Source organism: Sinohyriopsis cumingii, chromosome 1 (assembly GCF_028554795.1).
Source record: "Sinohyriopsis cumingii isolate HCF-2022 chromosome 1, ASM2855479v2, whole genome shotgun sequence".
NCBI classification, from domain to species: Eukaryota; Metazoa; Mollusca; class Bivalvia; order Unionida; family Unionidae; genus Sinohyriopsis; species Sinohyriopsis cumingii.
The window spans coordinates 164,545,482-164,561,718 of NC_142961.1; the positions used below are offsets into that span (position 1 = coordinate 164,545,482).

The 16,237-nt window shown below is 34.4% G+C and overlaps 1 protein-coding gene across 2 annotated transcripts in view; it reads left to right on the forward strand.

Annotated features, from left to right (window-relative positions):
* The window catches only part of LOC149808300 (protein FAM50A-like), a 39,061-nt gene extending 23,150 nt beyond the window's left edge, over window positions 1-15,911 (forward strand). For both annotated transcript variants that reach the window (XM_089975772.1, XM_089975779.1), the window contains exons 4-6: window positions 3,288-3,411; window positions 10,627-10,696; window positions 14,271-15,911. In XM_089975772.1, coding sequence (XP_089831898.1) covers window positions 3,288-3,411; window positions 10,627-10,696; window positions 14,271-14,781 — 705 coding nt within the window. In that variant the 3' untranslated portion in view covers window positions 14,782-15,911. The remainder of the gene's footprint in view (window positions 1-3,287; window positions 3,412-10,626; window positions 10,697-14,270) is intronic.
* Window positions 15,912-16,237: the final 326 nt, after the last annotated feature.

A 16,237-nucleotide genomic window follows, 5' to 3' on the forward strand; every position in this document is an offset into this window, starting at 1 on the left:
ATAAAATAGTGCCTAGTTGTGTTAGAAACATCGTTTTTCATTGGCTATTTGGCTGCGCATGAGCAGAAGGGTAAAATGTGGGGGTTTTTTTTGTTTTTGTTTTGTTTTGTTTTTTTCTGCTTAACGGACCCCTTATTTTTGTATCAAGACCACTCTTTATTCCAAATGCCCATCTTATCCTACTTTTTGCAAAGGTTCATCTGACTGTTTGCAGTTCACACCGATTTGCCTTAGATCTGAGATCAAAAAGTCTAAAATCCAGACACAAAATCGCATTCCGACCATGGGCAAATTTTGGGTAGAAAAAAATCAGGTCCAAAAAATGAGATTTTTCCCTCTGTATGTTGTAGTGCAACTAGAAATTCCAGATTATTTGGTATCATTGTAGAGCTACATCTGTCTACCTTTCTATAATACCATCCACTTTAGTATATCTTACAGGACCTTGACGCTACAGAGCTCGGCAGTAGGCTACTACCTCCTGCCACTTAAACTCGTCACCAGGGGTTAATGTGTTAAGACAGGATAGACTCATAACAACACACATGTCTTAATAAAACATTTTGCTATATTACTGTATAACAGACTCATTAAGATGTTTTCTTGTGAACAATGCTGCTTAAATCTCCACCACTGTACCCCAATAAATCATTGTAATAGTCGACTATAATATTAATGCATTGTAGTGGTAATATACATGGCATGAAGGTTCTTGCCATGTGGTAGTGTTTTAGTGGCTGCTAGACGCTTATGATTCCAAATATTGATTTCAAGTCAAAACACACTGAAGTCAAAACATGCCTTGACTAAAATGTAATCCATTCAAAACATACCTGAGCTGAAATGTACCAAAGTTAAAATGTACTTTTGATTGCCCCAAAAATACTCAAGTTAAAGCATAATGAAGTTAAAACATATTCATGAAGGAAACAGTCTACCCAAGTCAAAACATTACCATACCAAAATGTTCCCATTTACAGTAGTTTAATAAAAATAAAATATAAAATATGTAAACCTTGTATATCATGTGACCAAACAAAGAAAAAGGAAAAATCATTCTCACAGGCATAAAGAAAAACGTGATAATTTGAATTTGGCCTAATGCTTGAATCATCAGTGAAATAATTATGAGACAAAAGCATGCCTGAGGTACTACTTGTACAAAAGTTATAATCCAATTTAATCCTGAATCATTTATTTTATGAAATTAAAAATAAATAACATTTTGTCTATCATTTCCTTCTTTCATGAGGATAATATTTTTTTGTAACTGTTCATGTATTCTTTATAACAGGCTACAACTATGATCAAAAATAGACCTATTATAATTTTGAACTATATCAGCAGTCTTTAAAAAAATAATCTTTTTAAGCAAATAGATCACACTCCATTCCTTCATTTTGAATCAGGATGTAATATATAATAATTTCTTTCTGTGTCTTTTTTGTTAAATACTAAGGAATTTGTACTGTAAAATAATTAGTTACATTAAAATCAATTTATTCCTACAAATGAAAAATTTTAATTAATCAGATTAGTTTTTGGGGACAAGTGAACTGGGGAAATATGATTACACACCTGCAATAATCCACCTAAATCCAAATTAACTTGTAGCACTTTTTCTGTTGTCAGTCATTTTGGTAAGTTTTGAAGATGAGCGATTAATTGTTAATTGTCACAGTAACTGAGCAGTAATTACATGATATTGTTAATATCACAACTTCTTCATCTGCATTGCTCTGAGCTTTGTGGGAAGGCAGAGATTAAAAAAAAGCACGCTGTTTGCTAATTGTTTTGTGATAGGAACTCTTTCAGGTGTTTGTACAGTAGCCATCAGGTACATGATTTGTCAGACCATGAATATATAGATTACAACAAATCTGATGTGTTTGTACAGTAGCCGTCAGGTACATGATTTGTCAGACCATGAATATATAGATTACAACAAATCTGATGTGTTTGTACAGTAGCTGTCAGGTACATGATTTGTCAGACCATGAATATATAGATTACAACAAATCTGATGTGTTTGTACAGTAGCTGTCAGGTACATGATTTGTCAGACCATGAATATATAGATTACAACAAATCTGATGTGTTTGTACAATAGCTGTCAGGTACATGATTTGTCAGACCATGAATATATAGATTACAACAAATCTGATGTGTTTGTACAATAGCTGTCAGGTACATGATTTGTCAGACCATGAATATATAGATTACAACAAATCTGATGTGTTTGTACAGTAGCCGTCAGGTACATGATTTGTCAGACCATGAATATATAGATTACAACAAATCAGATGAAACTTATCAATTGTCGTGTAGTTCTCCATTACTGAGAGATTGAACATCATCACAAAATATCACGGAATTTGGTTTCTATGTAACTGATTGGCTGAGATTTTGAAATAGACTTCTACAAATGATCATTGAAGTCCATCTAAAACTATTCATGCCTATTCACAGCTTATGGAGAACTTCTACAAATGATCAATGAAGTCCATCTAAAACTATTCATGCCTATTCACAGCTTATGGAGAACTTCTACAAATGATCAGTGAAGTCCATCTAAAACTATTCATGCCTATTCACAGCTTATGGAGAACTTCTACTAATGATCAGTGAAGTCCATCTAAAACTATTCATGCCTATTCACAGCTTATGGAGAACTTCTACAAATGATCAGTGAAGTCCATCTAAAACTATTCATGCCTATTCACAGCTTATGGAGAACTTCTACAGATGATCAATGAAGTCCATCTAAAACTATTCATGCCTATTCACAGCTTATGGAGAACTTCTACAAATGATCAGTGAAGTCCATCTAAAACTATTCATGCCTATTCACAGCTTATGGAGAAGTAGTATCTACTAATACATGTTACTGGGAATGTACAAAACTAAAGAAGGAAATGTCTGTACCTCAGTGTGGGTATATTTTAATGGGTACCTTTTGACTTGATTATCTTATATCTTATTTACTTCTTGATCTGTTACTCTAGATGTTGATATAAGATTTATATAGTATTTGTAGCTATGATAAAAAAAATGTTTGCATAATTATTTCAATATGTTTTTCAAAAATTCCTTTGTAAGTCACCAGATGACAAGTTAGGAAGTTAGGGTATAGATTGATTGTTTCACATCCTAACATGCACATACAATAACATGTTTGCAGAGTGAAGTCCAGGAGTCTAAGCTTATAGCAAAAATGTAACTTTTGTTGGCTACATGTAAGGTTTAGGTGCAGACATGAACATGATGTTTTATTTTGCACTTTTTAGATCGCAAATCTGACATTTACTTTGGATGAAGAAGAGGAGGAGGATAATGAGGAGCAAGAGGAGTGTGAAAAGAAACAAGCAAATGAAAGGGTAGATGTAGTCCAAGGAAAGAAGAAAAGATTAGGTATTTTTTATCAGACAGACTTAATATTTGAATTGCTATGTTATATGAGGGTTAAGAAATGTGTGTATGTTTTGCACTGCAAATCTATTAATCAAACAGCTCTTTTTAAGTTTTTTAATGCATTTCTCAGTAGCATAGTTATGCAAGATGGTGTTCCCACAATTCTAGTTATGACAATAAAATTTCTTTATCAGAGAAACTTGAACTTACTGAAAAAACAACACTCCCCTGCCCTATTCAATCTCCTTCTGTCTCTATTTGTACTGCTCTTCATTCTTTTATTTAAGATTGTAGATTTAATATTTAATAAAAATCAGTTATGTGAATTTTCATTTCCCTTGTTATTTAGGAAGATAAACAAAAGCATAAGTGTTTTGTTTTCATACATAAACATGAAAAGGTGTTATCAAACTGCCTGAAAGAAATGTTGTGCCCACCAATGAAGTACTGCATTTTTATTTTAAAGTCCTTGAAAGACACTGGTATTTTATTAGTACTTATCTCTTTGCTTTGCCCAGTCTGTAAATCCCTCCACATTATGAAAGTCTGCAAATCCCTCCACATTATGAATGTCTGTAAATCCCTCCATGTTATGGAAGTCTGTAAATCCCTCCACATTATGAAAGCCTATAAATCCCTTCACATTAAGAAAGTCTGTAAATCCCTCCACGTTGTGAAAGTCTGTAAATCCCTCCACATTATGAAAGTCTGTAAATCTCTCCACATTATGAAAACCATAAATCCCTCCACATTATGAAAACCATAAATCCCTCCACATTATGAAAGTCTGTAAATCCCTCCACAATATGAAAGCCTGTAAATCTCTCCAAAATATGAAAGTCTGTAAATCTCTCCACATTATGAAAATCTGTAAATCCCTCCACATTATGAAAGTCTGTAAATCCCTCCACATTATGAAAGCCTATAAATCCCTCCACATTATGAAAGTCTGTAAATCTCTCCACATTATGAAAATCATAAATCCCTCCATGTTATGAAAGCCTGTAAATCTCTCCACATTATGAAAATCTGTAAATCCCTCCACATTATGAAAGTCTGTGAATCCCTCCACATTATGAAAGCTTATAAATCCCTCCACATTATGAAAACCATAAATCCCTCCACGTTATGAAAGTCTGTAAATACCTCCACAATATGAAAGCCTGTAAATCCCTCCACATTATGAAAATCTGTAAATCTCTCCACATTATGAAAATCTGTAAATCCCTCCACATTATGAAAGTCTGTAAATCCCTCCAAAATATGAAAGTCTGTAAATCTCTCCACATTATGAAAATCTGTAAATCCCTCCACATTATGAAAGTCTGTAAATCCCTCCACATTATGAAAGCCTATAAATCCCTCCACATTATGAAAACCATAAATCCCTCCACATTATGAAAACCATAAATCCCTCCACGTTATGAAAGTCTGTAAATCCCTCGACAATATGAAAGCCTGTAAATCCCTCCACATTATGAAAATCTGTAAATCCCTCCACATTATGAAAATCATAAATCCCTCCATGTTATGAAAGCCTGTAAATCTCTCCACATTATGAAAGTCTGTAAATCCCTCCACATTATGAAAGCCTATAAATCCCTCCACATTATGAAAACCATAAATCCCTCCACGTTATGAAAGTCTGTAAATACCTCCACAATATGAAAGCCTGTAAATCCCTCCACATTATGAAAATCTTTAAATCCCTCCACATTATGAAAATCATAAATCCCTCCATGTTATGAAAGCCTGTAAATCTCTCCACATTATGAAAATCTGTAAATCCCTCCACATTATGAAAGTCTGTAAATCCCTCCACATTATGAAAGCCTATAAATCCCTCCACATTATGAAAACCATAAATCCCTCCACGTTATGAAAGTCTGTAAATCCCTCCACAATATGAAAGCCTGTAAATCCCTCCACATTATGAAAATCTTTAAATCCCTCCACATTATGAAAATCATAAATCCCTCCATGTTATGAAAGCCTGTGAATCTCTCCACATTATGAAAATCTGTAAATCCCTCCACATTATGAAAGTCTGTAAATCCCTCCACATTATGAAAATCTGTAAATCCCTCCACATTATGAGAGTCTGTAAATCCCTCCAAAATATGAAAGTCTGTAAATCTCTCCACATTATGAAAATCTGTAAATCCCTCCACATTATGAGAGTCTGTAAATCCCTCCACATTATGAAAGCCTATAAATCCCTCCACATTATGAAAACCATAAATCCCTCCACATTATGAAAACCATAAATCCCTCCACGTTATGAAAGTCTGTAAATCCCTCCACAATATGAAAGCCTGTAAATCCCTCCACATTATGAAAATCTGTAAATCCCTCCACATTATGAAAGTCTGTAAATCCCTCCACGTTATGAAAGTCTGTAAATCCCTCCACAATATGAAAGCCTGTAAATCCCTCCACATTATGAAAGTCTGTAAATCTCTCCACATTATGAAAATCTGTAAATCCCTCCACATTATGAAAGTCTGTAAATCTCTCCATATTATGAAAATCTGTAAATCCCTCTACATTATGAAGCCTGTAAATCCCTCCACATTATGAAAATCTGTAAATCCCTCCACATTATGAAAGTCTGTAAATCTCTCCACATTATGAAAATCTGTAAATCCCTCCACATTATGAAAATCTGTAAATCCCTCCACATTATGAAAATCTGTAAATCCCTTCATGTTATGAAAGTCTGTAAATCTCTCCACATTATGAAAATCTGTAAATCCCTCCGCATTATGAAAATCTGTAAATCCCTCCACATTATGTAGATTATCAGCTTAATTTTATTAAAAGCCAGAAACTTTTTTGTGTACAAAGCAAATCATGTGACCAGTGAATGGGGAACAGCGCTATTATTTTTCCCATATCTCAGTGATTACTTATAATTAGCACTTATGTGAATAATAATAAACTGTCCTTTGTTTACTCTGACTTAGTAATGCATAATTCATTGCTGTTTAAATACATCAAGCATACCTATGAGATTGTTTCACAGTTAGCTAAGCTAGGGAATTAACAGTTTATAAAATACAGATGAGATCGTTTCAGTTAAGCTAAGCTAGGGGATTAACAGTTTATAAAATACAGATGAGATCGTTTCAGTTAAGCTAAACTAGGGGATTAACAGTTTATAAAATACAGATGAGATCGTTTCACTTAAGCTAAGCTACGGATTAACAGTTTATAAAATACAGATGAGATTGTTTCAGTTAAGCTAAGCTAGTGGATTAACAGTTTATAAAATACAGATGAGATCGTTTCACTTAAGCTAAGCTACGGATTAACAGTTTATAAAATACAGATGAGATTGTTTCAGTTAAGCTAAGCTAGTGGATTAACAGTTTATAAAATGCAGATGAGATCGTTTCAGTTAAGCTAAGCTAGTGGATTAACAGTTTATAAAATACAGATGAGATCATTTCAGTTAAGCTAAGCTAGTGGTTTAACAGTTTATAAAATACAGATGAGATCATTTCAGTTAAGCTAAACTAGGGGATTAACAGTTTATAAAATACAGATGAGATCATTTCATTTAAGCTAAACTAGGGAATTAACAGTTCATAAAATACAGATGAGATCTTTTCAGTTAAGCTAAGCTAGGGGATTAACAGTTTACAAAATACAGATGAGATCGTTTCAGTTAAGCTAAGCTAGGGGATTAACAGTTTATAAAATACAGATGAGATCATTTCAGTTAAGCTAAGCTAGGGGATTAACAGTTTATAAAAGCCCCCAGTACAATGTTTTTTCACCCTCAAGGAACTGAGTTAAGTACATGATATTTAAATCCATTTAATTCAGAGAGTTGGTAGCCACTGATTGTATTGATTATTGTATTGTATAATTGTGACTCATCCACAGTGCATGAGCTAATATTGAAACTTGAAGCTACTGCTTTTACTGATTGATATTAATAAAATATTGATGCCTCTTTTACCTCATTTCTGTTTTAAACTTTTGAAACACTGAGATTTCTGCAGTGTTCAGAAAACAAACTTTCTCTAAGCCCAAAGGGGTACATATCTGTACGTACAAATCACATTGAAATGCAGACTTATTCCATCCTGAAATCATAGTCAGAAATTACAAGCGCAAACTTGTATGTCACAATATTCAGAGTTTGACACCTGAACATGCAGAAAATTTGAAACTGTTGGAAACCTTGTTTGTTGTGAACCTCATTGCAGCAGAAATTCATTGACTTATTTGACAAGTTTAAGGGACCGACCATTTAATAGTTCTGGATGGGGTGGATGTGTCCAAATAATAGTAAGAAATATGACTTTGTTGGGCAAGTGGATTTTAAGCTGGGGTAATTGATTTTTTTAAATAAAGTAACTGGGCATTTGTCTGAAATATTCTTAGAGCACTGGAGCTATTTATGGACAATCATTGACATCAGGACTTGAAGGAAAATGTTGCTTTATGTGAAATATTTTGAGGTAAATAAACACACAACTTAGTTTAATATCAATTTTGTTTTATTTTTTCGTATTTAAAGTACAGCAAGTTTTAGCATTGTGGCAGATAATAGTAAACAAGAGGCCCCTTTCTGTTACATAGAAATGGAGTCCAGGCTAATGGAATTTGAATTGGAACTTGTGATTTTTTAAAAACAACTTGCCCTGGGCCTTGAAATTATTTTCTTTGACCACTGAAAATGTAAGTTATATTGTTTGTAGTTTGCATATTGGTCTCTTTTGCTTTGGTATTTACATTTCTCTTTGCAGCTTTTCTCAATAAGCCACTTGTTAAAAGCAAATGAACAGCTGGCAAACTAGTTTTATTCAGTGTAAAATCTGTTGAAAATCTGTTGTTTACCATCACTTTTTAGTATGTTTATAAAGGATCATTTCTTTCTATGTTTTCTATGACCACCAATTTTCCCAGATGTAAGGGTATAATCTAATTTGTTAGGGCTTCACCTGTAAAAGCATTAATAGTCCATATCATGATGTTGTTTAGTCCATTCTGGATATGAGATATGCTGTCAGTTTAAAAGTGGCTGAGTTTACATAGCTTTTGTAAGTTTTGAGATAATTTGGACGTAATTTTATCTTCTCATTATCTCAGCTTCTTTTTCAAGCATGTTCATTGATCACATTAACATTAGGAAGGCGAGTCTACATTTTCCCAAATCCAGACCTCCTAAAAAGAAAAAAAAATCATCTTTTTCATCTATATCAGGTTATCGAAATGCAGTCTCTCTTGCTGCCACCAGGTATAGTTAGTTTTAAGCTTTTGCTCTAGTACAGACAATGTCATACTATATACCTCCTGAAAATCCTGCTTTACCGCTGTAGTTTTAATGATTTAACCAGAAATTTATTTTTTTTATTGTGACATAACAAGTCTACTGCAAGTGGTATACATTATTTGTTGATTTTGACCAATTGTTTTTATGAATTTGACCTTATTCTCCAACATGGTATTGCTTATGCATGTTGTAATTCATGTTTTTGTACTCACTGCGTGTTGTTCACTTGCTTTCTTCCCTCAAAGGATGCTCAGGGTATATGTTGGATGCTCAGCATTCCCTCCTCCTATTGCCTATTCTCCTAATATTAATGTGGTCAGGGAACATATTGCAAAGAGAAAGCAAATTTTTAAGTAAATTATGTTTTCTCCAAAGATATGCTTACTGGATAACATTACTTGAAAACCCTCCCAACCTCCTTGCTATGTAAGCATCCTTGCTGAGATATTACTCAGCTTGAAACTAGAGACACCTGGCAACAGCAAGAGGAGGTAATGAGCAAGAGTTACAGCCCATTGTCTATATAATATACACAGAAAAGGTGATTGTTGTCATTTTAAGAGGGCTGGATTCAGGAGGTGGTAAACATATATTCCTAACATTAACATGAACATGTAAGTATTCTCGGAGAAGCATAATTTACTTAAACATTTGCCATCTTGATAAAAGTTTGAGTTTATTTAATGAATCATTAATAGTTGTCATGCCAGTGTGGAAACCAGCAGATTCCCAATTTAGACATTGATAGCACTGTAAATTGTTTCCTTGTGTTATCACCATATTCTGGGTCCATCTTCATTTATTTATTCTATAGTGTGACATAATTTTGTGTTATTTTGTTTTCAGCGATTAAGTACAAGCTTTATTGCAAATTTTAATTGGTATATGAATGTATTGGCTGTAGACTAAGGTCTGATTTAGTAACATCACAACTGTGTCCCTTATTGGGACTTTGTAGACTATGCTGTATTTGCAGGCGTTTGATATTAAGTAGCACATGCAGTGTTTGATATTAAATAGCATATGCAGTGTTTGATATTAAGTAGTATATGCAGTGTTTGATATTAATTAGCATGTGCCAGTGTTTGATATTAATTAGCATATGCAGGTGTTTGATATTAAGTAGCATATGTAGGTGTTTGATATTAATTAGCATGTGCCAGTGTTTGATATTAAGTAGCATATGCAGTGTTTGATATTAAGTAGCATATGCAGGTGTTTGATATTAAGTAGCATATGCAGGTGTTTGATATTAAGTAGCATATGCAGGTGTTTGATATTAAGAAGCATATGTAGGTGTTTGATATTAATTAGCATATGCAGGTGTTTGATATTAATTAGCATATGCAGGTATTTGATATTGAGTAGTATATGCAGGTGTTTGATATTAAGTAGCATATGCAGGTGTTTGATATTAAGTAGCATATGCAGGTGTTTGATATTAAGTAGCATATGTAGGTGTTTGATATTAAGTAACATGTACAGATGTTTCATATTAAGTAGCATATGCAGGTGTTTGATATTAATTAGCATATGCAGGTGTTTGATATTAAGTAGCATATGCAGTGTTTGATATTAATTAGCAATGTCTATTAGAGGAGTCGATTTGAATAGAATTGTAGTATTTATTTCCATTCACTTCATATATTCTTTCAATGCACAGATGTAAATTAGAGTTTTTTCTGTTACTGTAGTGGAAATGTTGAAGTTATTGTTGGAATTCCTTTTTTTCCAAAATATCAAATAAAGGTAGAATTATAGTATATATTTAAAGTAATTCTGCAGACTTCTTAAGTTATCTAAAGCTGAGTACAAGAAAGCCACTCAGTTTACCAGTACATTCAGACTTAATTTGGATCAGTGTCAGATGTTTGTATCATATTTTCCGGATCAGCTATTTTTAAATATATGTGTTACATGCCTTGCAGGAAAAAATCCACATGTGGACACTAGTTTTCTGCCTGATAGAGATAGAGAGGAGGAAGAGAACAAATTGAGGTAAGCTTACCATACATTTTTCCAGCCATTCCAGTTATCAGTGTGGATCTAAAGTTATTTTCCAGTTACCTGGTAATGTATGTGGTTGTTTTGTGTAATCTTTGGCACATTTTACAGATTGTTGCATGTACAAATAAATCTGTTTTAATGGCTACCTTTATATAACAGTCACTTTGTCTCAACAGCCATTACCATTTCCCCTCTACGAAATTTCCTCTAGTAGTCTATTAATTTGTGACCTGCATAAGAATGGTCAGTTATTTTCTAAGCAGACAGTGTTATCTTACTGAGTAAAATGGTCATTTGTCTGTGTAAATGAAGTATTTTATTCCCAAGGAAAGTCATTGTTGAGATAAAGAAATGTGATGGGAATTGATATGTAAAAATGCCTTATCTTGTACTCACTGCAGTCAAGTCAGTGTGCCAGTGTAACTTTAAATTGGTTAATCTCTATTGTTTTTTTAAGAATTTGAATAAATCCACAGTATTGATTTGAAATTCGTAGTTAGGGCAAATAATTGAGGTATATCATTATCATAATTTTTATAGTCACCACCCTTGTGTGTTTTTGTCTGTGTGTGTGCTTGTGCTTCAAATGTTTTCTGCGATCACATTAACATGAATATAAGCTCAACTACCTCCTGAATCCAGCAATCCCAAAGACAAAAATTCGTCTCTTCTGTCTATATGATATAGTCGGAGAGCAATAATACTTGCCCATTACCTCCCTAGTTAAAGTTTTGCTGTGAACTTACAACCTCGTACACTTTGCCTCCCAAAGTCCATAGGAAATTTGTACTACATTTCACCCATTGGTCTTAAACTAAGGAACAGAAAAGAGCAAAAACCAACAAAAGTTTAGTATAATTTAACAAATAATTTATCTCCTGAATACAAAGTGAAAATTTAAAAAGAACTTATAGTATTGTGAATTAAATCCCAAATAGTCCTAAAAGTTCTATCACACATCCAAAAGTATAGAATATTCCAAGTGAATTCCAGTGGTGTTCCGAGTGAATTCCAGTAGTGTTCCGAATGAATTCCAGTAGTGTTCCGAATGAATTCCGGTGGTGTTCTGAATGAATTCCAATTTTGAATATGCTGATGTAACAATAGCTTTGAATAGTGCTTAACCCTTCTCAAACCTTTGCAACCTTGTTGAATCACAAACTGCTTACCTTCATTTCCCCAGTCCTGGATCCCAAAGCTTGGTCCATTGATGTTCATTTTATCAGTTGGGAGTGTCTGTGGACCTTTGCCTGCCCCTCAATGATCTTAGTTCCAAAGATTATAGCAGGGCTGGCCATAGTGCGGCTTGCGAGGCGCATGTTGCTCACGCAAGCCTGTGATAAAACTGTTATGACATACCTAAAATAAGTGGATTGTTTTATATTTTATTTATATCAAAATTTGCTGAATAACACTGAATAATGTTCAAGAAAGGTTATTTTATATTACCATTACTCTCCACAAAAACAAACTTATTTTCCAACTCTGTCTTAAATCTTCTATTCTCATCATCAACCCAGTATTGTCTCCTGGAATTCGATGCCATCAGTGGGCAGTCAAGAAGTCATCATACGATCTCTCTCCTGTATTGACACAGCCCAACAGGACCTGGTAGGTGTGCTCAGACTTTTTCTAAAGTATTCTGGGCATTTTGCAGAGCTCAGAAATGTCTCTTTAACCCACTTAAACCTGGGAAAGAGGAACTAACCGCTGAACCCTCTCCTCATGGTTGAAGTGGATAATATGCATGGTATACTCTCACATATCACCAGAACAGAGTCTTCTTATGAAGATCTCTGCTCATGAAGTAAGAGCAATCTCTATGATCCTTGCCTTTGACTGTCATGTCTGTATCAAAGATATTGTTGATGCTCTATGTTGGCATGCACAGGCAACGTTCTGTAGTCGTTATCTGTGAGACCTGGTGCCAAAGCAACACATTTTATCTGGTAGCCCTAGTCTTGGTTGCAGAAACAACTACCAGACCAATTTGACATCAGTGCAACTTCTGAATGGGCATCCTTTGCACAGCTTTTGCTGGATTTACTGGGAAATATTGTGTGGTAAGAAAATCTTGTTATTTCTTCTTCCCAGATGTAGCCATGTCACCTCCAGTTGGGCTGTTCCCAAGTTATTAGAGGGGGTTAACCTTCACATGGGGAAATGAAGTCTTCTTCCCTCAAAGGTTACTCAAGGTATAAGTAGGATTCTCAACATTCCCTCAGCCTGTTACCTATGTACCTAACGTTAATGTGATCAGGGAATGTATTCAAAGGAGAAAGAAAATGGATTAAATTACGTTTATACCCTCCCATCAACCCCACAATTTGAGCATCACTTTACACTTTGTTCTGCTCAGCTGAAAACTAGTGTCGCATGTTGGTGCCAAGGGGCGGTAATGTGCAAGAGTTATTGCCCTTTGTCTTTGTAATATAGTCAAAAAAGACAAATTTGTCTTTTTTGTCTTTGGATGGGTTGAATTTGGGAGGTATTATATTCCTAACATTAATGTGATCAGGTAAGTATTCTATGAGAAACATAATTTACTGAAACATTTACTTTATCGGAAGAGATTAAGAGAGAAGTAATTTTATCCAGAATTTGCTTTAGTTGATAAAATTGTACCTTTTAACAATTACCATCAGTGTTTACTGCATAATAATAGTTTGGGGATCAAGATCAAGGTAATATGTTTTGTTTATAATATAGAAAATCAAAATGTAGCTTGAATGGATGGATTGTAATTATTGTAAGAAAAAGAAAAAAAAAAGAAAAACAGCTAATGGATTATAATAGTATGGAAAATTCTGCATAAATTCCAATGCACAAAATGTTTTGTGATGGAAATGTGAGCATGCATTTAATCATTAGGTTTATTTTATTTTAAATCCAAGAATAGATAATGGACCAACACTACAGTCATTATTACATATAAGATATTCTATTGGTTTCAAGGAATTCTATGCAAATTCTGAGGGCATAAACATTTTATAGTAAATACATGATAAGAACAATGTCAACTCGAAAGTCTTTGAACAAAGGTGACCGGTCAATCATTTCATTCATGTCAGAGTCATTCACTTCCATCTTTTTGTCATTGTCGAGGTGAGTCTAGCATTTTCATGCACAGACACAATAAGGTACAAATTTACTATTATAAGCAAGATTGGAAATATGGGGATAAATGTTTATATTTTAATTTGTCAATTTCATTTTCATAATGTTTTTAAGTATATGGGATTCTTTGTCTTTCAAGTTAATGTTCTTAACTTAGTCATGGGCAGTTTGTGATTTTGTCAAGCATTGGCACTATTTCAGCACTGGCCATACTTGTTTTAATTGCAAAGATCTTGATGATTTCATGCACACAAGGCAACAGATGCAACCAGCAGAGCACAGGAAGACTATTAAGGCTATTAAGAGAGTTATGGATCACAAATGATCAAGATTTTCTCTTGCATGAGTGAAAAGGATGATCCCATTTAAATGTCTTTAATATTTCATATGAAATTCTCATGTGCATCATCCTCACATAGAAATTAAAGAAACTTGTCTCCATTTCTAGGGAACAGTTTGGTCAACAATGGAGAGCAGAACAGGAGAGAATTAAAAATGCTGAAATGGAGATCACGTACAGCTACTGGGATGGGTCTGGACATCGAAGGCAGTGTCGTGTTCGCAAGGGAAACAGCATTCAGCAGTTTCTTCAAAAAGCTCTTGAGACTTTACGTAAAGAATTCAATGATCTCAAAACGGTTACTGTGGACCAGCTTATGTATATTAAGGAGGATTTAATCATTCCACAGCACTACACATTTTATGATTTCATCGTTACAAAGGCTCGTGGGAAGAGTGGAGCATTGTTTAACTTTGATGTCCATGATGATGTGCGAATAATAAATGATGCAACAGTGGAAAAGTCTGAGTCACATGCAGGGAAAGTATGCCTGAGAAGTTGGTATGAGAGAAATAAACACATTTTCCCTGCCAGTCGTTGGGAGCCATATGATCCAGAGAAGAAGTGGGATCAGTATACTGTATCAGACAAAAATGCTGCCAAAATTACAGTCAAATGAGAAAAAAGTTTGTTGTGTAAATTTCTGAATCTGTTATTGTGTTTACCTCCACCCCAAAAAAGTAAGCAAATCTTGATAATTTAGAATTCATGATTGCTATGCATTTTGCTAGCAAACTGGTTAGACCTTGTGTTTGATGCACCATGTCAATCAAAATTCAGCCATAAATCACATTTTTTCCATGCATGAAGTATGTCCATTTTTTATCCAAATAGGGACAGCTCATGTCGTTATACATAGCAATTCATATTGGTTGCTGTTTAATTAAGATTGAGTGCAGTGGATGGCATTTTTGTCCCCTTTTGCTAAGGTGAGGGGATATTTGAACTGTTTTTATCTATCCTTCAGTTCTTCCATCCATCTATCCTTCAGTTCTTCCATCCATCAGTCCACTCTTCAAATGTTCTAGTAGCCATAGTGTTTATGATAATGTCCCAGCTAGAAAGAAATTTAGGAGCTCCTCTGCCCCTTTCAGTGTGTCCTTCTGCCTTTTTGAATTCCTTTATCCCCTTAAGTATGCCTTTTTGAACTCCTCTGCCCCTTCAATGTACCCTTTTGCCTTCTTGAACTCCTCTGCTTCTACAGTGTACCCCTATGCTTTCTTTAACTCCTCTGCCCCTTCAGTGTGGCCTTCTGCCTTGAACTCCTGTCCCAACAGTGTGCCCTGTTGCTTTTTTGAACTTCTCAGCACTGAAAAGTGTACTCATCTGCCTTCTTGAACTCCTTATCCTGCTTCATTGTGACCCTTTTCCTTCTTGAACTCCTCTGCTTCTTATAGTGTACACTTCTGCCTTCTTGAACTCTGATGCAGCCCCCTTCATTGTATCCCTGTGCCATCTTTAACTCCTCTGCCCCATCATTGTGCCTCTGCCTTGTACTGCATAATTAGCATCTTTATAAACACCATTATTTTTTACATGCATTTTTACCAGAATTGGTTATTTGTTTGCTTTTTTTAGACTTTAATCACTTGCTTAATTGATTGCTGATAACATTTTAATCTCATTAAAACATCACAGTTGCAGATGTGTATCCTGGAGAAGAGCTTAACTAAAAGTATTAGATTAAAGATGCTGATGCAGGTGGTCTGGATTAGAAGTGTCTATCTCATTAAACTTTACTAACCTCAATATGACTTCATTTATTCCTTCTACCCCATTGAATAATAAGCATCCAAGCTTAAATATGCCAGTCATGATCCACTTTTTTAAGCAACTACAATCATATAATTTCCTAATGGTCTTTGAGGGATTTAGTGCAATCATGCATAGTGTAAACTGTGTATGTTCCCAGCTTGAAAATCAGAAAACAAAAATTGCAAAGCACAACCATTCAGTAACCTTATTTAGCATTGGCTGTTTCACATTATTTATTTTCATTGAATTCTCTTTGAACTCAATGTTCTCATTGTTTATCAGTATCTCACAACTGACACACAACCCTGTCCTCAGCCTTG